The 24,216-nt window shown below is 37.7% G+C and overlaps 1 protein-coding gene across 1 annotated transcript; it reads left to right on the top strand.

Annotated features, from left to right (window-relative positions):
* Positions 1-9,917: 9,917 nt before the first annotated feature.
* On the top strand, positions 9,918-10,334 carry LOC134329083 (histone H3). Its single transcript, XM_063010329.1, has one exon. It carries the CDS (start codon positions 9,924-9,926, stop codon positions 10,332-10,334), a length of 411 nt encoding a protein of 136 aa, XP_062866399.1. The 5' UTR covers positions 9,918-9,923.
* Positions 10,335-24,216: the final 13,882 nt, after the last annotated feature.

Raw genomic sequence — 24,216 nt, forward strand, 5'->3', positions numbered from 1 at the left:
GACATCATCGTGTTCTACAGCTCTGAACTTTTCAGTCCTGTTTAGACTCCTCCCCCTGTTTTATACATAAACACACACACACACACACACACACACTTTCAGTCCTGTTTAGACTCCTCCCCCCTGTTTTATACATAAACACACACACACACACACACACACACACACACACACTCACTCACACACACACACTCACACACACACTCACTCACACACACACACTCACACACACACACACACGTAGCTCCTTAATTTTCACTTTTTAAGACATTGCAATAATCCAACCTTGAACCTTTGTGCAATTAAGAGGTGTGTGTGTGTGTGTGTGTGCACCACCTGGTTCGATCAGCTTACCTACACTAAAACACTACCTATAGAATCTACTCAAAACATGTGAGGTAACAATTTACACTCATTTTGTTTGGGTAGATTTTACTCAAATTGAACATCTCTGAAATACTAATAGAAAGGCAATAAAATCTACTTAAAACATCTCATTTTATTACACAAATAATTATTTACAAAAAGTGTGTAGTATTTATTCTTCAACTGCTAGTAGATAATATTAATTTATTCAATAATTATATCTATTAATTAATTTATATAACTAATTAGCCATTACTTATTCAGGAAAGTTTAGCTTTACTTAAAAATACTGTCCTACACAGGTTCAGTATTTATATTGTAGAATTAATCATGTCTTAAATAAAATAAAGAAATTAAGCACAAAAGATCCTCTGTACTTTGCATAGTTTACTGAACAATTCTAATTCATTTCAGTCTGTGACTGTGTTTGATATTAAACTTGTGAACTGATGAATCTTGTGTAACTACTGATTCTTTTATGAATGTAAGCAAAGTGTAAAACATGATGTTAAAATTTTAATAAATCAATAAATATAAGATCAACATGTAACAAGTTACCTTAGAAATACTTTTACTCCATTAACTTCCTCTTGAGACTGTAAACCCTCTTGTACAGCTTTTCCTCCATCGAGTTCCAGATTAAGTTTCTGGAATACTTCAAATATATATTTCAGATTCACAGGATACTCAAGGTTGAAGCCATAAATCAATCTCATTACCAGCGTGCGTGCCCGGGCTCGGTCTCCACATCCGTTCACAGACATCCCAAGTTGCAAAAACTCATTTCAGTGAGGTACCCCCGGACCTCGACCCCGACCCCCCAAGCTCAAAAAAATAAAAAGGAGCTGCTAACTGAGCTACTAAGCTAACTGTTCGTGTCACAAACACATTAATGTGTACTTCAAAGTGCACTAGATAGTGTGAAAGATAATAGTTAATTTATGTTCCCTACATAATGCTTTAGGTGGCGTATTATTTAACGGATTTATGTTCCCTACATAGTGCACTAGATAGTATTTTAAATATGAATTTATGTTCCCTACGTAGTGCACTAGATAGTAAATTAGACAATTGGTTTATGTTCCCTACACAGTGCACTAGATTGTATATCAGATAACGGATTTATGTTCCCTACATAGTGCACTAGATAGTATTTTAAATATGAATTTATGTTCCCTACGTAGTGCACTAGATAGTAAATTAGACAATTGGTTTATGTTCCCTACACAGTGCACTAGATTGTATATCAGATAACGGATTTAATACCTGATCGGGGAATAAAGTCTGTGTCGCCTGCGTGCGCGTTTGTGTCGCTCTTGGCCGCTCGTTCTAGATTCCGGGAGATTTTATCTGACTTGCGGGCATCAGGGAGCCGCTATGTATATGTGAGAGACTCCCGGAACCTCCGGGACACTTGGGATGTCTGCGTTCAGTACTTGGTTGTCCTCTATCAGAATAGACATGTCTACCAATTTATTCTCAGCAATGGGATTATGGATCACAAGCACCTTCATGGTTTGGTCCACGTGGAGCTCAGTCTCGTGCCCATGTTAATAAAATCCTTGTGATGTCGCTATCTTGTGGCACTTTTGGAGAATTGTAAAATATCAATATGAAATGGTCATATAAAATCTTGGTAAAAAAAAAAGAATCTTTGTGCACGTATGGGTTTATTTTATTGTTAAATGTTTATGCTCCATGGTGATTAACACTCTCTCTGTCCAAATGCATGAGCCGCTTTTAGAGATTGTCATGCCTGATGATCCGCAAAGCAGGACAACGCTGAGCGGGAACTGATAAATTGTTTAAGTCATATAAGCGACGTGAGGATTTGTCGAAAAAGATTTTCAGTCAAAAACAAATACTCATCCTGGTAGCAATCTCCATTGACATGGTGACAATCAAGTCACTTGTTTTGTTGTATATTGTGCGAGTGGCGATTATCATCGGTGGTGAGAATTTTCAGGGTTTTTTTGTAACTTTGTGTTAATTTAGCTGAAGTACATACGGATTGTTTTGTGTTTCCTCATGCCGTCACTAGAACTTGTAAAGAAAGTCTAATCCTTGTATTTGTGTGTGTATGTGTCTGTGCCTCCTGCTCAGTGTTTCAGCTAAATTAAATGTACCGTCACTACGTACAGTCAGGTGGTTGTATTTCAGGGTCTGGGCAGGTAAGTAAGGGCGCGCCCATACATATTGCTACACGTAGGAAGCCATCTGTCTAAATACATTAGGTAAGAGGTGTGTGCCACGCCATGTATTTTTGTTAAGACAGGTAATCCTAGTGTAGGTTTTGTTATGTCTTTTGTTTGTTAGGGGATTTGTTTTATTATTTTCTTTGCTTTAGAACCACGCCCAGAGCCTCATGTTTTTTTTTGTTTATTATGTAAATTTATATTGTATATATTTTATTTATAGATTGTACCATAAATATCTGTTTTGTGAATTGTTTTTTCTCATTTTTTCCAGTAAAAAGTCAGTACAAGCCAAAGTTTGTGTCTGGGTCTGTTTGCTCTCTGCTACTCTGGTACTTCACAAAAGGTTATTTTTTTAGATACTTACCCCATCAATACCCCTATACCATCAAAAGGAATCGTAACATTATAGTAAAACGAGATCTTGTAACCTATGTTTAAATTTTTTTTATGTTGCCGCCCTCTGGTGGCACTTTTGGAGAATTGTAAAAAATATGATATGTTGAAATTCCCAGATTTGACCAATTCTTCCCTGTCTCAGGTCCGCAATCTTGGTGTCATTCTAGACTCCACTCTTTCTTTTGAATCTCATAAAAAATGTTGCTAAAACTGCTGATTTTCACCTTAAGAACATCTCTAGACTGCTCTCCTTTCTTTCATTCTCTGTAACTGAAACTCTCATTCATGCACTAATCACTTCCCGACTAGACTATTGTAATGCTGTTCTTTATGGGCACCCTGCCTCCAGGCTGAAGAGGCTACAGCATGTACAAAATTCAGCATCGAGGGTCCTAACACATACAAGATCACGTGATCACATAACTCCTACACTTAAACAGCTCCACTGGCTACCCATCCAATACCACATTCAATATAAGGTTCTTTTGTTGGTTTTTAAGGCCTTGCATGGCCAAGCACTTACATATCTCACTGATTTACTTCATCCACACTTACCTACTCGTTCACTTCGGTCATCAGATAAGAACATACTTGTTGCCCCCCCTTTCAGGCTTTGTTCTATGTGACAGGGATTTTAGTATATCTGGTCCCAAACTCTAGAACTCCACTCCTGAGAAGCTCCGAGCATGTACTTTGTTTTGGCTGAGCGGGAGTCATCTCTTCCCCTCCTGCGCCACCAACCAGACAAACCGCCAAAGTTTTTTATGTCGTGTTGTGTATCTTCTCTGGTAGTTAAAAGTTTAACTTAGTTTTGTAATTTTTTATTATTATTTTAATCAAACCTAAAAGCAGAGTAGGGGGTAAAGCCCTGTTTTTTTTTGTTTTTTTTTGTTATTCATGACGTTTTCTCCTGGTAACAGTAGAGAGAGAGGCAGGAAAAACATTGTATTTTGATTAGTTTAGTACAGGGGTCTCAAAATCTGGGGGCCGCTGGAGGTAGAGTCTAGGAGCGGCTGGGCCGCATCAAGTATTCCACAAAAAAAGGGTTTCAGGTATTCCAAACAAAAGTACAACTGATCCAAACTTCTCAATCTTTATTAATAACAGTTCAGAACATGAACAATTTTTCAGAACATAGGCTTCTTTTACCTACTCTTTGCTGCCAGAAACCTAAAGATCCAGCTCCCTTCAAAGATCCATTATTCCCAGAATTGTCTTACATCTACACTTCATTTAGTGAAAGTCACAACACCTGTAACCGTGACTTGTTTTGAGTTATGAGATCTGCAGTAGGATGTTGTTTGGTATTTGTATTTGTATAAAGAAGGCTGCTCTATAGAATCCACAATTAATGCCAACTTCAGTGGTTATACAGTTTGAAAGTGTTTTATGGGATGGTCTGTACTAAAATAACACATTACATTCCTAAAAGCTTTAAATGTTCTATCAACATGTTTTTTCTATTATATTTCAATTAAAAACAACTATTGTGAGATTTATATCCACTTGTCCTGTTTGCATTACACAGGAGAGACCCCCCCTGCTGTTAAGAATTTTTTTTTTACTAACACAAGTAACGAAGTAACGTTTACTCTGAGTACGTTTTAAATGAGTTTTCTTTTTTACTTGAGTAGGTTTTTAGACTAGTAATTTTACTCGTATTTCAGTAAAAATTATTTAAAGTAGTAGTACTTTTACTTGAGTACAATATTTTAGTACTCTTTCCACCTCTGCCCAGTACCTGAGTGTTTGGGATATTATTCAGAAAGCCCTTTCTATATATTCTTAGAGGAATTTCACATTCATAAATAAAGTGATCTAGATTTTATTCTTTTTGTTAACATCCTACACATCCTTCTGCTCTACCAAATCTCTCCGCCACTGAGCTAACTCTGGTGTCCATGTTACTTCACCTCTCTTAATTCTTAATATCAAGTGCATTGTCTGTTTTATATATTTTAAATTCTTGCTCTTTTTGATTAAATTGTTCTTGGTAAATTTCGTTTTCTTTTCCGATCGCACCTTTCTGTCCTCTGTACCTTGCACTGGCTGACAGGATATATTTTTCTTCCACTTGGTGTCGCTCTGAATCACGTTTCAGCCAAGTGACGTTGCTAATACGTTGCTAAGTGAAAAAAAAAAAAAAATGCGAAGAGTAAAGAGTTGCGCAACGACTCAGCAAAATAGGTGCATGTGAGAAAACCGTGCGGGCCGCACTAACAATGAACTTTGACGTTATGTCGGGGGCCACAAAATATCGGCCTGCGGGCCGCGAGTCTGAGACCCCTGGTTTAGAGAGATGACGTCACAAGTACAACCAGCCTATATAAGGCGGCACTGTGCATTTCAGCCTCATTTCGATTTGACAGATCAAGAGACTTGTTGCTGTACGACTGTGCGCTACGTTTATTTAAACAGTTTGATTATTCGCTACAACCGTGACATGTACAGCTGTTGAAGACCGACTGCGGTCGTTCCTGAGATGCTGCAGTACTGGGAGAAACGGGAAGAAGGAGCTGAAGGTCCAGCTGAGGGCCGAGAAGGAGGAGAGACAGAGGCTGGAAACCATGTGGGAGGACGAGAGAAAAGATCTGCTGGAGATGATCAATAAAAAGAAGAATCTGAGGATGACCAGTGAGATGGAGAAGAACGATATTATAGCGAAGGACTTGTGTAAGGAGCTCACGTTCAATGCTCAGACTGAAAAACACAGGAATTCCTGAAATCAAATCAGGAGGAGGTGAAGAACATCAGGAGCGACCTGCTGGAGGAACAAAAGCTCAGTCTGATGGAGACAGAGCAACACCGACTGAAAGTGGAAAGTCTGAAAGCTCAGTGGGAGGAGGAGAGAAAAGTGATGAGAGAGGAGAAAGAAGAAATGATGAGAAAGATCAGAGAACTCGAGGAGCTCCGACTGAAGGAGCAAATGCAGCAGAGACTGTTAGGAGAAAGACTCCGGTTAGCTGTGGAAAGATTTGAGAAGGTAGCAGTTCTGTAGATGGAGAAAGAAGGACAAAGACTGGACGGACTGGATGAAACTCAGCCTCAGACAAACATGGCCAAAATAATAATAATTATTATTGTTATTAATGTAATCAGTTGCTGCTTTTGTTCTGTTTACATGAGTTAAATAAATGTTATTTTTTTTATAAATTGTGCTTGTTAAGTGACTTATTTTACAAATAAAATAAAGATTATAGACCTCGCCCCTGGGTTTCTTCCTGGTGCTCCAGTTTCCACTCACAAGTCTAAAGACATGCAGTCAGTTCAATTGGAGCTGCTAAAATTACCGTGTGTGTGTGTGTGTCTGCTCGGTGTTGGACAGGTGTGCCAAGGGTGTTTCCTGTTGTTCAGAATCAAAATAGGCTGTGTTGAATGTCCTTGAAAGTTAGTTAGTGTATTTTAATGTTAAATGTCCTCAGTGTAAAGCGGGTCTCTAGAATTGCACATCCACTTCTCTGCTGCTTAATGGAAGACCAGCCAAACAATGCTGTCATAAAAAACAAAGCATTTAATTTATAAGACTATTAAACGTAAATATTTTTGTTAAGCTGGCAGCATTCTTATGTTAAAAAAAAATCATCTACGTTAATAATGTTGGTTGCAATATTGTGAACATTCAACAAATAAAGACAACCTTTTCTAATTTTGTCCTGTTCTTCTTATGCTCCTAGTACTAGTGGTTTACTCATCTTTTACATTACATTTACATTGCATTTAACAGACACTTTTATTCAATGAGACTTACAATATTACAATAAAGCATTTCACTGCCAGTTTGTACTATCTGTGACTATATATGTGACAGATAAAACCTTGATTTGATTTGAATACTTTGACTTACAGCCTGACAGTTGGGGGGCTTGAACCAGCAACCTTCTGATTATCAGTCCAGTACCTTAACCACTAATACTTTGGGTTTATAAGTGATATATAAACCCAAAGAATTTAGATTACAGAGAACAATTCGTCTGTCTGTATTTTTGTACTGATGTGTGGGTGGTGGCGCAGTGGGTAGCACTGTCTCCTCGCAGCAAGAAGGTCCTGGGTTCGATCCCCAGGTGGGGCGGTCAGAGTCCTTTATGTGTCGAGTTTGCATGTTCTCCCAGTGTCTGTGTAAGTTTCACCCCACAGTTGAAAAACGTACAAGTAAAGGAAATTGGATATACTAAATTATCAGTGACTGTGTTTGACAATAAACTTGTTAACTGGTGTAAGCAGTAACTACCTGTCCTGTCATGAATGTAGCCAAAGTGTGTAAATTATAATGTTAAAATCCTAATAACTAAATAAATTTTACTTGCCACGAAGATAATCTGTTCTGTACAAAAGCAGCAACTGTCTTGAAGGACAAGATTACACAAAACGGTGATATTTTTGCCAAACAAACTCTGAATTCCTAATTTATGTTGAAATAAAAGTTGTCCGGATGGTCAGATGTAAAAAAAACTGGTCTGTTTTAAATAAAAGCTGCTGGAACTCTGGTGTCACTATCCACGGTCTAGTGGGGATTCATCTTATGTTCACACTACACAACTGGATCTCTTGTAATCGGGAGTCTTTCAAGTCGGTGTGGCTTTCACACTACACGACTGATCGGCGATAGGGGGTCACACACTACACCATCTATCACCAACTGGAATCACAGGAGAGCTCCTCTGGTCTCCCAAACTACGTTCAGTCACGAAAACAAACTCGAGAAGTGACAAAAGGTTTAACCCTCCTGTTAGGTTATGGGTCAAATTGACTCATCTTAAGGTTTCAAACTATAAAAAAAAAATACAGTTAAAAGTACTTTTTCAGGATGAAACTTATTTTGCTTGGCTTAATAAGTGAAATCAACATATAAAATAAAAATGGTGTATTTCACATATTTGCAAAAACATGAAAACATTTTATATTAATTGCAGTTTTACAGGACAACGTATGTTAAAGTTTTTAATTCATGTCACATCCTTGTGAGGAACAAAGCAGTGTGTAGGGCCCGAATAGCTCAGTCCGTAGAGCATCAGACTTTTAATCTGAAGGTCCAGAGTTCAAGTCCCTGTTTGGGTGAGTTGTTAAGCACTAATGTCCTGTACAATGTGGTTTATTTAGAAAGTTAAAGGATTTGTACTTAGTGAGATATATCTAACTAAAATATCATGCACTTGATCAGCTTGAAATAACAGCACACTGTATGTGTAACATGTTCTCCACACAGACTAGTTGTACACCCAGCTGTTTCAAACACACTGTAGTAAATAGAGGACAGTTTAAATCTATATTTATGTGCAGCCTAATAATGCACTGAGTTCTAGATATTAATACCTACATATATTTTATGTTGAATTACATGCATCATAATTTCAGTTCTTGCTTCACAGAGCCGCTTTGTTTTTGCACTGCACTAAACAGTTGGTATATCCTGCACTATTTTAGGCCTTACATAATGCAGCATCAAAGCTCTGTTACTACATTACAATTTATAAAGGGTAAAAGAGGGTTATTTTTTATGGGAATTAGCTCAAATGGTAGAGCGCTCACTTAGCATACGAGAGGTAGCGGGATCGATGCCCGCATTCTCCAGTAAAGAAAAATTATGATCATTTAAGGGCATCATGTAATATGAAAGTCGTTGTGTCATTGCTCACTGAAACGCAGCATTAAAAATGATGTCAATCTGTAAGTGTTACAATGACGTTAATGCTCTGTATTCATTCAAATCATTTGTTGAAGACCATTTTTAGTTTTTAAATTGACAAACACGCAATAACTTATAATATATGAAATATATGATATATATATAAGTAGAGGTACTTGACTTGTTGATGTTTTTTTTTTTTTTTCATTTAATCTAGGAAAACGCTTTGTAAAAGATGAACAGCTGAAACTCACGACATTCCCTAAAGTGATGTATTTAAGTCATGGTTTTTATCTAATTCGCTTATGACACTTGTTAACACTTGTTCGCTATCGTTGCGGCTGAAACACATGAATTTCCTAATTAGAACAGACATCATTGTGAATACGGTTGTTTTGACTTGTTCTGACTAACATTAAATTTTCTTCTTGTTATCATCATTATTATTCTAAATTGTTATGTTTATTATTTATTTTTAGTTTTTTTTTTTCCATTTGTTCTTTCAGCTACATGACAGTTAAGCACCCTGGACTCGACCTAGTCCTGCTTGGTAGCTGTGTTTTACTTCGCACTAAACAGCCTATTTTTCTAGTAGAAAAATCCAGGCTGTTCTGTTACCCAAGAAGACCGAGAAAGCAGCCAAGGCCAAGTAAAGTCGCTCTCGTGTTCTAACCAAAAGGCTCTTTTAAGAGCCACCCATTTCCACAGAAAAAGTGCAATTTCCCCAGATAATGTGTAAATAAATGTAATATCGTTTCATAGACTCACACGGTGTAAAACACATGATTTATCACATGGTAAAATTAACAAATCAATATTTACAATATATTTTTTCTCTAGCTATCTTTACATATATCACTATATACTGTATGTATACACAAGTGAAGTTACAGATCACTTGCAGTAGCAAAACCAACAGTGTAGACGATTAAAAGTGGTGCAACAAACGTGTTTGTGTAATACACATGGAACAAAAATAATAATGTTAAAAATAACAATAATAATAAGCAAAATGAACGAAATAATCAATAATATATATTTTGCAAAAGGTATATACTTTAAGTGCGATTGTAGGCTGTGTTTTAAAAGCACAAAGAAATAAAGGAAAGTATTATAAATCCCGCCAACAGCATGGAGGAAATATTATGTTTTCTGAAACGAGGCAGCGGCAGAACGCCGACCAGTCAGCGACATTTGACGTAAGCACGTTCGTCCAATGAGAAAAGTGCGTCATCAAGACGCCCAATGAGCGCAGAGCGGCTCTGGTGTTTAAAAAGAGCGTGTTGGGCGGGCTAACATATTCTGTCCTACAGTTGGTGAAGTGCAGAGTTCCAGACGCGATGGCAAGAACCAAGCAGACCGCTCGTAAGTCCACCGGTGGTAAGGCGCCGAGGAAGCAGCTCGCCACTAAGGCTGCCCGCAAGAGCGCCCCGGCTACTGGCGGTGTGAAGAAACCTCACCGTTACAGGCCAGGTACCGTGGCTCTGCGTGAAATCCGCCGTTATCAGAAGTCCACTGAGCTGCTCATCCGCAAGCTGCCCTTCCAGCGCCTGGTTAGAGAGATCGCTCAGGACTTTAAGACCGATCTGCGCTTCCAGAGTTCTGCCGTCATGGCTCTGCAGGAGGCCAGTGAGGCTTACCTGGTCGGCCTGTTCGAGGACACCAACCTGTGCGCCATCCATGCCAAGAGGGTGACCATCATGCCTAAGGACATCCAGCTGGCTCGCCGTATTCGCGGAGAGCGGGCTTAAACGAACCCACTCCATCCAATTATCCCCAAAGGCTCTTTTAAGAGCCACTTACATGCTTCCACTGAAATGAGCACTTTTCATAACTTTTTTTAATGTATTTAATATTCCATTGTATGTGCGTGTTCCGAGTTATAATTTAGTTATAATTCATCAGTTATAAATATTAGGAAAACCTGGTTAATGTGTTTGTGTGTGTAGAGATGTACTTTACATGTTCTTACAACAATTATAAACAAGGTTACATAAGTACAGCTGATTAAAGATTGACAGGTGGTGTCTTATAACACATGATTAATAATGTTTATAGTGGTGTATGTTTATGGGGCTCTATAAAGCATTGAGTTAGTAAGAGTAATATAGTCGTTATGAGTAGTAGAGTAACAACACAAACATGACGGTAAATAAGAGGGAGCTGTAAAGTGGTTAAAATATTACGCTACTAATGCAAAAAAAAAAAAAAGATTAATAATCAGTAATTATTATTCAGAATAATATAACAATAATAAAATACTATTCTAGGTACTCAACACAGGGTAAATAGAGACATTTTAGTGTAAATAATCATAATTACTCATTTCTTTTATGTATGTATATTTTTATGTATTTTTATGTAATATAAAAAATTGTTAGGAGGATTTAGTGGCGTTGGTGTTGCACGGTGTACACAGTCTGTATTTTACACAGGGATCGTATTAACTGATTGTAGTGTAATCTACAGTATGGCTGTACATTGGTAGAATGTAAACACGCTGGATGAAGGCATAAGGAATGAGCAGAATATTGAATGTTAACCATAAGACTGGTTATTGTAATAATGGTAATAATGTTTTAATGTTTTTTTTTTTAATTAATTTTTTTTTTTTTTACCCCTTTTCTCCCCTTTTAGCGCATCCAATTGTTCAATTAGCATCATGCTTTCTCTCTGTCTATGCCGAACCCTGCCCTGACGGAGGTGATTGAAGCTAACCCGTATCCCCTCCGTAACACGACCAGCAGCCAGATGCATCTTTGCCACCCACACATTGATGAGTTTGGCGCCACCTAGCGTTGCATGCGGAGAGACACACCCTAAGGGCACCCTCTCCCATCCCTGTGCAAGCGCCTCCAATCAGCCGGCAGAGAACGTAATCGCATTCTGACAGAGAGAGACCCACATCCCGTTCTTTGTCCCACCCCCCGCATGAGCAACCGGCCAATCGTTGCTCATATAGCCACTCAGCTTCAAACCGGCAAAGCAAAGCTGGATTCGATACCAGGTATCTGAATCCAGCCCTGGTTGCAGCGCGTCTCTTTTTACCGCTGCGCCACCTGAGCGGCCAATAATGGTAATAAAACAACCGTATTCACAATGATGCCTTTTCTAATTTGGTAATTCATGTGTTTCAGCCGCCACCATAGCTAACAAGTGCTAACAAGTGTCATAAGTGAGTGAGATAAAAACCATGACTGAATTTGATTAAAGGGGAAGGCCACTTCCTGTTCCAGCAGGACTAAACCTCTGTGCACAAAGCAAAATCCACAAACATAAAGAGAAGCTCCAGTGTCCTGCACAGAGGCCTGACCGAAGCTCCACTGCACTGCTGAGGAATTAAAGTTTTGGTAATATGGATTGAGGCTCTCCTGACCAACATCAGCTAGAAGCCATACAAATGCTCTTTTGACAGAATGGGTCCAAATTCCGACAGATTTAGTTCCAAGTCTTGGGAGAAGCGTGTGTGTGTGTAACCCTAACCTTTGCCCTCTGAGTCCCGCAGCGGCGACTCCCATTTCTGACGGGTTTTTGTCACCGTTTGCAGGTTCTCCGGCTGGTACTCACACTCAGGCTGGAACTCATTGTGCTCGCTACCTGATCTGAAGGCATGAGGACCCAGGTGTGGTTCGTCAGCTCCAGGTGCGCCTTGTGTTCCTAGGCAACACAGATGATATCTGTTGAGTCCAATTTAAGCCCAACCTCCTTTTAACTCAAACTTCGATAACCCCAAGTTTTTTCTAACCTAAACTACAATAACCTCAAGTTATTTCTAACCTAAACTTTGATAATCCTAACATGTTTTTAACCCTAATTAGGAAAACCCCAACATGTTTCTAACTCAAACTAATATAACCCCATGTTTCTAACCGTAACTATAATAACCCCAACATGTATCTAACCCAAATTAGGATAACCCCAAGCTAGTTCTAACCCTAAATTAATCCTTTTTTTACTATCAGTCAATGACAATTAGAAGGAGGCAGAGTAAAAACATCAACACCATTTCACTATTTAATTTACTTTCACGAAAACAGGTGGGCATAAAAAGTGTAGGTATTCACATTAACAATACACAAAATCTTATTTTTATAACTTTTGGAACTTAATGACTTTATTTGCTGTTTTTCAGTCCTTTGAAGCAGTCAAGACCAGCTTTGTGATGTCCAAAAAGTACATAAAGCGCTATAAAAAGACCTTGTTGCTTTTGTATTTGAGCTAGTAAAGCTTCACACCTGAATGTTGTACATTGTTCACGTTCTTGTATTTCACGATGTTTAGTACCGTAATGGGGATTTAAATTGTAAACCTTAACCGGCTTTACTTCTGACTTCAGTAAATAAATAGTCTTTGTTAAGGAATTGCAGTTTCTATCTATTGCACTTACAGTTCTGTTTGCGAACACATTACGGTGAAGATGGATACACTCGCACACACCTAAATCATAAACTGAGAGGGAAATACCCCCCCATAAAAAAGAAAAGAAAAGAAAATAAATTAATTACTTAATTTGAGTTCACATACACTGACAAATTTCTAAAACAACACATGGCTCCTACACTTACACAACAGATTCAAGTCTATTTTTTTTAAATAATTCTTTTAAAGCTCAGAAATGGCTTTAACACAGCTAACACTGAAACATAAAATGTCTTCTTTCACTTATTTTTCGCTTTTATTGATACACAGCTTTGACCACTTTCACTTTAATCAAGATGTGTCTGACTTTGAAATATGTTTATGAAACGTTATGCTTTAGCAGAATATGACTTATAACGTCCCATTTCTCACAATACAGTGAAATATACAAACACATTTTTAACACAGATGTCACTTATAAAGACTTTAATCAGTATTGTTCAGCACAGACAAATCCAAACACTGCTTTACACATTTTTTATGTATTTATTTGTTTAATGTATTCATTGTTTATGTATTTATTTAGTTATTCAATCACACCCACTAACACCCACTTTAACAAAACATCTATAGCAGTCCAGGTGACACATATCCAGGGCCAGCTGTAGCCTAGTGGTTAAGGTACTAGGCCAGTGACACATCTGCAAAAACTAGAAAAAAACACTGGCGTTGTCCATTTATATATTACACATTTCAACAAAATTTTACCCTCATGTTTTATTTACCCTACACCTCCTCCTACACTGCTGCAGGTGTTTTAGTTCTTTGTTTTTATCATAACGTGTCTCTAATGTTACTTTCACAAGCACTGAAAGGTTTCTAAAGCTATTTGTTTGTTTCAAATTCAATATTCACTACAACTGTACTGATTTGAACTAATATGATTTTTTGATCATACACTGCTGTATTCTCCCACACCGTCTTTCCGTATTGTACGCGCTTTACATGAGGCCTACTCCGAGCAGCTGCGGTCACAGTGAGCGGTCACTGCTTAACTCCGCCTCATTGTCTTCAACTAGGTCCGGTAGAGGGAAATAACATGCTCGCTGTGAACGCTCGTTCTGCTCTGAAACGCCAGGGACGCACCCTGTACGGATTCGGGGGTTAAACGTTCAGACCTCCACGCTAACACAACTAACTCATATTTTCTACAAAAGAGAAAGTCCTCCTGCTTTATTATTAATATTGTTATTATTAGTAGTAGTACGTTCACTGATGCGTAGATGTGCAAATCACTCGTTTAGCCCCAAAAGCTTGAAAGCATCATTATAAGTAAAAATAACACATTCACTGATGCATTTTTTTTTATCAATTCATTTATGTAGCCTTAAAAGCTTGGAATTATCATTAGTAGTTTTAGTATTACGTTTACTATCAGATCTCTCGTTTAGCCTTCATACGGCGTGTTTGCATACTACCAATGTACAGCCATACTGTAGATTACACTACAATCATTAACACGATCTTTGTGTAAAATACATACATATGTATATATATATATATCATAAAATTTAATAAAATATTGCTATGGATTCTTTTATATTCGGTTTTAAAACATGTATCGACCTCAGATTAAGCGGGAACAGACAACAAAGAACAGATTCTAGTAAATGGGCCAGAAGGGGGCGTGGAACGGTTTGTTGTCTGTCCAATAGAAACCCAGGACTTTGGACCAATCAGAGTTACGTGTTCCATCTTGGCTTACTCAGCATGCAGGGTTAATAAAGCGGGCGTGTAGAGCGTCTACATTCACTTGCAGTTTGTTCTAGAGGAAACAGCAGCATCATGCCCGAACCAGATTCAATTGCAGTTTGTTCTAGAGGAAACAGCAGCATCATGCCTGAACCAGTTCGTGTACAGTGATAACTACTATAACAGAATACGTTTGGAAGTCCTTTTCTAGAATCTTATTTTCCTTTGTATAAGTAGTGTACCTTTAGGTCCTACTTATTGGAGTCTCCCCAACAAACATGGCCCCAATTGGGGCCCAACCTACCCAGGTCGGAAGACACTGGGTAAGGTTGAAATTTGTTGGGGAAGGGGAAGCACCGAATCGTAGCACAGTTGGAGCACATCTCATACGTTCTGAGTGGATAGAAGCTAAAGACATTTACTCTTTTATCACTTTACAAAATCAAAGAGAATATGAGCTGGTTTTCTACACAGAGCATATGTTGAAAAAGTTTTGCCAGCTATTCAATGCTTGGATTGGGGAAGGCTTTTGGAAAAACTGGAATATCACAAGCTCAGCTCCCCAAGATATTGTCCATATTATCATCAAGTTCTGGACTGGACGAATCGCCGATGAAGACGTAAATTGCTATATCAGAAGATACTGTGAGATTCTACAACCTCCGGATAAGCCAGTGGATCAGTTCGGAATATGGTATGGAGTAAGAAGATATAAAGTCAGACTAAGAACGAACGAGAATGGAGAGATCCAGCAACTGCCCAACACTATAGCTATGGGTCCTTATGTAGGAAAGATTTCATACCCTGGACAAATTCAACGATGCTACATATGTAACTCCGCTCAACATCAAGTAAAGGACTGTGATAAGACCAAATGTTGGAAATGTGGACAGTTTGGACATAAAGCTAAAGATTGTGTAGATGTGGAACAGTGTGGACTGTGTGGACAAAGCGGTCACTCGTATTTCACGTGTCCTAAATCTTTCAGCAACCTTTTAAAGAAGGAAAGAAAACAAGCACAACCAAATCTACAAGATCCAGAACAAACTACACCTGAAACAAAAGATCCAGCTTGTGATAAACCTGACAACAACGACCAGCCACAACAAGAACAAGCGAATAAAGAATCCAACAGCAGTGAGGAAGAGTCATCCGGTTCAACAAGCAGCGATGAAGCGGATAGCAGTGATGAGGAAGACGACAGCGACAGCGAAAGCAGTGAGGCGACGGATATCGACATTACACCGGCACAAAGACAAGCGGATAACATCGAACAAACAACTACAACAGAACAATTAAAGAGAACTAATGAAAAAACGGAGGATATGGAAACAAATACTGAAACCAACACGGACAAATCACCGAACTTGGAGAGAAGATCGAACACTCAACAACCTGAGATCAAAACTGGAAAACGTATAAGATCCCCAACAGAGACAACAACCAAGAGACCAAAAGATAAGTGAGATGTTCACCCACTTATTTAATGTTTGGGGGGATTAATGTTATAACCTATAATGTAAGAGGAATACAAACGGAAAAAAATAGAACGGAAAAATTAGATAAGTTAAAACGGTTAAAGGCAGATATTTTATTTCTCCAGGAATTAAGATTAAAAACTCATGATGACATAAAAAACGTACAGCAAACATGGAACATAGGTGAATCTGTAATCTCTATAGGCGATGATTCAGCGGATGGTATTGGAATATTTTTTAAAACAAAACAGATAAATATTATTAAGAGAAGAGATTTAATACCAGGTCGACTTTTAGTGATAGATTGCATTTTAGAAAATCAAAAAATTAGGTTAATAAATATATACACAGCACAAGACAGTTTTAAAAAAATACAGCTATTTCAAAAAATGAGAGAATTGTTGCTTTGCAGTCATAACATTATCTTAGCGGGAGACTTCAATGTCATAACAGATAAAGAAGACAGAGTTGATGGATTACCTTTTAAGCTAACCAGAGCAGCAAAAGTATTAAAAGAAATATGTGATGAATGTGGAATGAAAGATGTTTTTAGGGCTTTACACCCTCATAAATTGGGTTTCACAAGATTTGATAGCAAGGCAAAAACGAGAATAGACAGAGTATATGTATCAAACCAAATAAAAGTTGAACAATATAAAACAGAATTGATAATAAATTCAGATCATTTAGCCGTAAATTGTAAAATTCTTTTAAATGCAAAAATTAGAAAAAACTATTGGAAATTAAATTTGAAATGTCTGAAAAATGAACCACTCGTAGATGAATTAAAAAAGGAGGTAAATATATGTAAAGATCTAGATGTTATCTCTAAATCGTATTTTGAATTGTGGCAAATCTTAAAAAATAGGCTTAAAAATATGCTGATTAGGAAATGTAAAGAACTAAATCAAAAAAGAAACCAGACATATGATGAATTACTTACAAATTATATAAAGAACAAAACAAAAATGAATAAAACGCCACAAGATTTAACAGAAATAGATGAACTTAAAGAAAAAATTGATAAACTGAACTGCGATTACCGCAACAGCTTAAAAGTAATGTGTGGCTATGAAGGGCCTGAGAATACTGATTGTAATATACATAATCTTATTAAGAAATATAAAGAACGTAAAGAAACAAAAAATGTTAAAGGAATACGGACAGGAAATAACTCAATAGTAACCAATGGAAAAGAAATAGCTGATGAAATTGTTAAATCATTTAAAGAAATGTATAAAAAAACAAGCACTAATGAGAGTGATGTAAATAATTTCTTAGGAGAAACGATCCAAGGTATAAATGTAAGCTTTAAGGAAATTGTTGGGAAAATCACCAAAGAAGAAGTTAGTAAAGCTATCGCTTCGTTAAACAAAGGAAAATCTCCAGGTTCCGACGGCTTTCCTGCTGAATTTTATTTGTTATTGTCTGATGATTTGTCTGATTTACTTACATCAGTTTTTAACCATGGAATAGAAACAATGGACATGTACGATAGTTTTTATGAAGGTATAGTAACATTAATCTTTAAAAAAGGTGATGAATATGATTTAAGTAATTGGAGACAAATAACTCTAATGAATGTGGAATATAAAATCTTTGCAAAAATTTTAATGAACAGGTTGCAGGTAATTTTAAATTCTATTATCGAACAAGAGCAAACATGTGCAATTAAAGGGAGAAACATGTGGGATAACTTATGTATTATTAGAGAAATTATTACATGCAAAGGCCTTAATGTACCTGGGTTTTTCATGATTGCATTGGACCAAAAAAGAGCATTCGACTTTCTATCAAGAGACTATCTGTGGAGAGTATTGCAATGGTATGGGTTTCCTGATGAATTTATAAATATGGTTAAACTGTTATATAAAGAATCAAAAGTAAGAGTAAATGTGAATGGGAACCTGACTGAAAGTTTTGATATATACACGGGAGTTAAGCAAGGATGTCCACTAAGTGCAGCTTTATATGTGATAGCGATTAGCCCTCTGCTGTTCAAAATTAAAAAAGATAAAATGTTATCAGGGGTTCAGGTTAACAATCAAATGAACAGATGTATAATATCAGCTTACGCAGATGACATAACTTTGTTCATAAAAAACCAAAGAGAATTAGATAGAATCAATGATCACTTTTTAAATTATGAGAAAGTATCTGGAGCAGTTTTGAATCAAAATAAAACAGAAGCAGTATGGATTGGTGACCCAAAGAGTAAACCAAGTCTTAGTATACAAGTAAAAGATGAAATCACAGTACTTGGTATACAAATAAGCAATGAAAATGCATTAGATAAAAATTGGAATAAGAAAATATTAGAAATTACTGAAGAGTCCAACAAATTAATGAATTGGAAAACAAGTTATGAAGCTAAAATAAATTTAATTAATGTCTTTATATTAGCAAAATTATTGTTTCTATCCATTGTATTCCCACCAACGCAAAATATAATAACAAAATTGAACAAAACTTGTATCAGAACAATATGGGGTAGAAACTTCGAAATAGTTAAAAGAGAATTCCTATATAAAGCTAAAAAGAATGGAGGACTAGAAGCAACTAATTTTGGAATAAAGCTTAAAATTAATTATTGCAAACATATTAGTTTAAGCTTAGCTCGAAAAGCAGCTTGGTTAGGGAATACTGATGAATGGGCCAAACTAAGAGGGAAGAAAAGGAAAGATGTCCCCTATTATAAACTCTTATATGGCGACTTTGTCGAAAAATATAGACTTTTGGAAATAAATTGGGTCACGCAGTCCAATAAAATAATTCATAAAGAAATTGCGAATTACATTTATAATGGTATGATACAGTTTAAAGACTGCACAAAAGAGGAAAATGAAAATCTTATAGATTTATTACAAAATAAAATAATATCTAGAAAAATGAAAGATACAATGTGGTTGTCAGCCTTAGGTAGATTACCGGTGAGAGCAGTAGTAAAGTGGAGTTGTTTTGTTAAAACTAACTTATGTCCAATGCCAAATTGCAACGAAAACGAAACAGTTGGGCATTTACTAGTAGACTGTCAACGCTCCAGAGAAATTTGGAATTGTATTAAGGACTTGGGATTAGATATAGAACTGTCTAGGAAAAACGTCATTTATGGTGGCTTTAACCTTGATAAACTATGTGGAAAAAGACTATTGTATTGGATTGTGATTGCTGTAGTGGTGAATCAAATATGGAAAACTCTATGTAAAATGACAACTGAAAATGTGTATATTGATTGTGAAGATGTAGTTAAACAATGTATGGCCAAATTAAAATGCATGAAAAAATGTAAAATGAAATCTAAACGCATGACAATTCCATGGGACCTTTTTAATGGACTTTAGACAAATAGTGATCGAGTTTAATTAATTCTAAAAGAAAATGTAAATATTTGTATTATTACATGAAATGTATCAATTAATGTAATATTACTGTACGTGTATGATGTAAATGATATTTGTAATGTGATATAAATTTGTACAATAAAGTTTATTTAAAAACCCTAAGGCCGCGCCCAAGAAGGGCTCCAAGAAAACCGTCCCCAAGACCGCCGGCAAAGGAGGCAAGAAGCGCAGAAAGGCCAGGAAGGAGAGCTACGCTATCTACGTGTACAAGGTCATGAAACAGGTCCACCCTGATACCGGGATCTCCTCCAAGGCTATGGGCATCATGAACTCCTTCGTCAACGACATTTTCGAGCGTATCGCTGGTGAGTCCTCTCGTCTGGCTCACTACAACAAGCGCTCCACCATTACCTCCAGGGAGATCCAGACCGCCGTGCGCCTGCTGCTTCCCGGTGAGCTGGCCAAGCACGCCGTGTCCGAGGGTACCAAGGCCGTCACCAAGTACACCAGCTCCAAGTAAAGCGTCTTAGTCGCTCTGGCAAACCAACAGTTCTTTTAAGAGCCACCCATCTTATCAAGTTAAGAGAATTTTCTTCTTTTTAAGTATTATGTCTGAATATGTTATACCCACTTTATCTAGGTAGCCTCACATGTTTGTAATATCTTACCTTTTATTTATATATAGTACTATTGTTGGGCCCTGACTGCCACTATGTGGTGAGTTTAGGATAACATACATAATAAAATCTCACTGTACTAAGATAGTGTGACGCACTCGGAGCTGTAGAGAGAGTTGCGACACTCCTTGATCTCGCCGCCACGCGGTCACGTGGTTCATGTGCCCCTTCAATAGTTCCAGATAGATCCGCGCTGTCATGTTCTCATGTGGGACCGGCAGCAGTGAATGAAATTAAACGGTAAATAATAATGTGTACAATTTCTGGGTATTTTCAACTGCCTGAAGATTGATGTTTCTAAAGACTTTTTAATAGGTCATTCTTGTTAACACACAGTACATTATATTAGCACACAATACATAATGCAATGACATTAAGTAGTAGAGACAATATACAGTACAGAGATTAAAGAGGTTTTTTTTGCATAGGAGTTGTGTTTTTTTTGCATACACTAATCTCCCTTCACTTTCCTGAGGATTCATAGCAATACTTTTGGCTAAACACTAAACCATGTGGCTGGATTCATAAGGTTTACCTGCACTGAATGAACAGCTTCATAAACACACTACCGTACCAGAAACATTATAGTGCAGGTACAGGAAATAGTATTAATTCATCTCTTATTTCATGAGTGATTAATAATAGATTCCTACATGTAATACATGAATGAATTAAAAAAATACTCTTTACCTCCACTTGAGTAAAAGTACCGAAGTATTTACCTTCAAATGTATGAAGGTAAAAGTAACATGATTTATTATGGCTCTAATGTTTCATTATCATTTCTGTAAAAAGACTCTTGATGAATCAACTCATTTTGGGTGAAAAGACTCGTGTCAATTATTAATCTGACACTAATGTTTATTAAAATTATCATAAGAACAAAACACTGATTGGTGTGATCGCTTCACGCTTCCTTTATTTTGACAATGTTATGTTTTTATTCACACATAAACCAAAAGGAATCACAGATTGTTCAGAATGTAGTGGAGAAAAAAGTAAGACATTTGACTACCAAATGTGGTGGCGTTAACGTAAAAACTCACCCAACTAGTTACATTTACTTAGTTACTGTCCACCACTGCTAATGTATGCCTTAATGCAGGAGCAATATATTAATTATTTTAGTAATTAAGGGACAAGTGTCATCAGTTATTCATGAGATTCATACAGGTCATCAGGATGACCATCACAAATATTACCTCATGTCATGTTCAGAATCAGATTTATTGGCCAGGTATGTGGATACACACAAGGAATTTGTTTCCGGCTGATGGTATCTCTCTAGTAATGGTACGATACAGTGTACAAGCAACGTATACATTAAACACAATTATCCAAACTATAAGATTATATACACACAATATACAGATATGTAATTTAGCAGCATCTGACATATTTACAAAACAGTAAAGTGCACAACATGTAGGATGAGTACTACAGTGTAGTCAATTTGGCAGCAGATGAATATTTTTACGCTTCCGTGTTATGTATTATCAGTCATTTATTTATTTAGTAGGGAGATCGCCTGTGGGAAGAAACTGCTTTTAAATCTGGTGGTTTTAATGTGGATGGATCTATAGCGCCTGCCGGAGGTAAGGGATTGGATAAAGTAATGTCCAGGGTGTGAGGAGTCAGTGATAATTTTCTCTGCCCGTTTCTTGGTTCTTGAAGTATACAAGTCCTGGAGAGAGGGGAGAGGAGCACCAATGATTTTTTCAGCTGACTTCACCTGTCGCTGCAGTCTGTTCCTTTGTTGTGTTGTGGCTGCACCAAACCAGACTGTGATGGAAGTGCACAGAACTGATTCGATGGCCGTAGTGTAGAATTGTCTTAGCAGCTCCTGTGGCAGTCCCAGCTTTCGCATTTTCCGCAGAAAGAACATTCTCTGTTGGGTTTTCTTGATGGTGGAGTTGATGTTATACTCCCACTTCAGGTCCTGGGAAATAATAGTGCCCAAAAACTTGAAGGACTCCACAGTTGAAACAGGACTGCCTAAAATTGTGAGTGGGAGCCGTGCTGGTGAGTGTTTTCTGAAGTCCACTGTCATCTCTACAGTCTTGAGCGTGTTAAGCTCCAGGTTGTTCTGACTGCACCAGTGCACCAGCTGGTCGACCTCTCGCCGGTAAGCAGATTCATCTCCATCGCAAATCAGACCAATGATTGTAGTATCATCTGCAAACTTCAAGAATTTCACAGATGGGTCACTGGAGATGCAGTCATTGGTGTAGAGTGAAAAGAGCAGTGGTGAGATAACACATGTGAAGCATGGGGGTGGATCAGTAATGGTTTGGGCTGCCATTTCATGGCATTCCCTTGGCCCAATACTTGTGCTAGATGGGCGCGTCACTGCCAAGGACTACCGAACCATTCTGGAGGACCATGTGCATCCAATGGTTAAAACATTGTATCCTGAAGGCGGTGCCGTGTATCAGGATGACAATGCACCAATACACACAGCAAGACTGGTGAAAGATTGGTTTGATGAACATGAAAGTGAAGTTGAACATCTCTCATGGCCTGCACAGTCACCAGATCTAAATATTATTGAGCCACTTTGGGGTGTTTTGGAGAAGCGAGTCAGGAAACGTTTTCCTCTACCAGCATCACGTAGTGACCTGGCCACTATTCTGCAAGAAGAATGGCTTAAAATCCTTCTGACCACTGTGCAGGACTTGTATATGTCATTTCCAAGACGAATTGACGCTGTATTGGCCGCAAAAGGAGGCCCTACACCATACTAATAAATTATTGTGGTCTAAAACCAGGTGTTTTAGTTTCATTTTCCAACCCCTGTATATATATATATATATATATATATATATATATATAAAAATAACCATAACAATAACAATGTTTTATCTCTTTCTACTTTATTCAAAGGGGAAAAAAAGAAAATATAAATTAAAACAATAAAAAGTAATAAAATGAAACATGTATATATGTAACACTTTCTCTTTGTGGGTTAATTCAGACTGTTCCTCTGTTCGGGTGTATCAGTCCGTGTCTCTCAGACTGTTGCAGGTAGATACATACTGTGCTGCTACAGTGCTTCTCTCCTTCTCCTCTCCTAACATGATGCTCAGTTTCTGACTGCTGTTGTTTGTGTAGTATGTAGATTCAGATTTGAGTAGCTCTATAAGCATGACAGTAGAAAACAATATTGCCAAATGGTCGGTGTTTTCCTTAGGACTTATAAAATCATTCTACAGAAATCAGCATGCAGGGTTTCTGTTGGATGTTTGTCCCATTTAACAGAACTGTGAAATTTCAGTGGACCCCATACACATTCACTGCCATGCTGAAACTCCCTGATGCAGTAATGAGTACAGCCGTGGCCTAGTGGTTAGGGTACTGGACTAGTAATCAGAAGGTTGCTGGTTCAAGCCCCACCACTGCCAGGTTGCTGCTGTTGGGCCCTTGAGCAAGGCTGTTCAATTGCTCAGCTTTGGATAAACGCATCTGCTAAATGCGGAAAATGTAAATGTAATGATGAGACCAAGGTAAGTGTACTGCATTGTGTGCTCCAGGGCAGTGCTGACCATGGTAAACTGGTGCCATGTGTTCCTGACATCTAGGATTGTTTTTGGAACACCATCATTTTTGTTTTCTTCAGATTTACTGCTAGGGCCCAGTTCTGGCCGTACTGCTCCAACAGGTCTAGGTGCAGCTGCATAGAGTAGAAATTTTACTTCCCCGTCCTGCAGAGTGAGTCCGGGGGCTGCAGACTAAATCATTTATGTAGATATTAAACAGTGTTGGACTCTGTGTTGCAGTCCTGCAATTCTGTGTTGTGTATTGTGTATGTTTGTCACCGGTTCTTACAGCACTTTTGTTTCTTAGTAGTATCTGTGTGTGTTTGAGTAAAATGTATGTACACACACACATACATAAAAAAATACATACATAAAAGAAAACACATATACAGTTGTATGGCAGTTGTATGGCATGTGTAGGGCAGTTGTAGCCTAGCGGTTAAGGTACTGGACCAGTAATCAGAAGGTTGCCGGTTCAAGCCCCACCACT

This window comes from Trichomycterus rosablanca, chromosome 15 (assembly GCF_030014385.1).
Source record: "Trichomycterus rosablanca isolate fTriRos1 chromosome 15, fTriRos1.hap1, whole genome shotgun sequence".
NCBI lineage: Eukaryota > Metazoa > Chordata > Actinopteri > Siluriformes > Trichomycteridae > Trichomycterus > Trichomycterus rosablanca.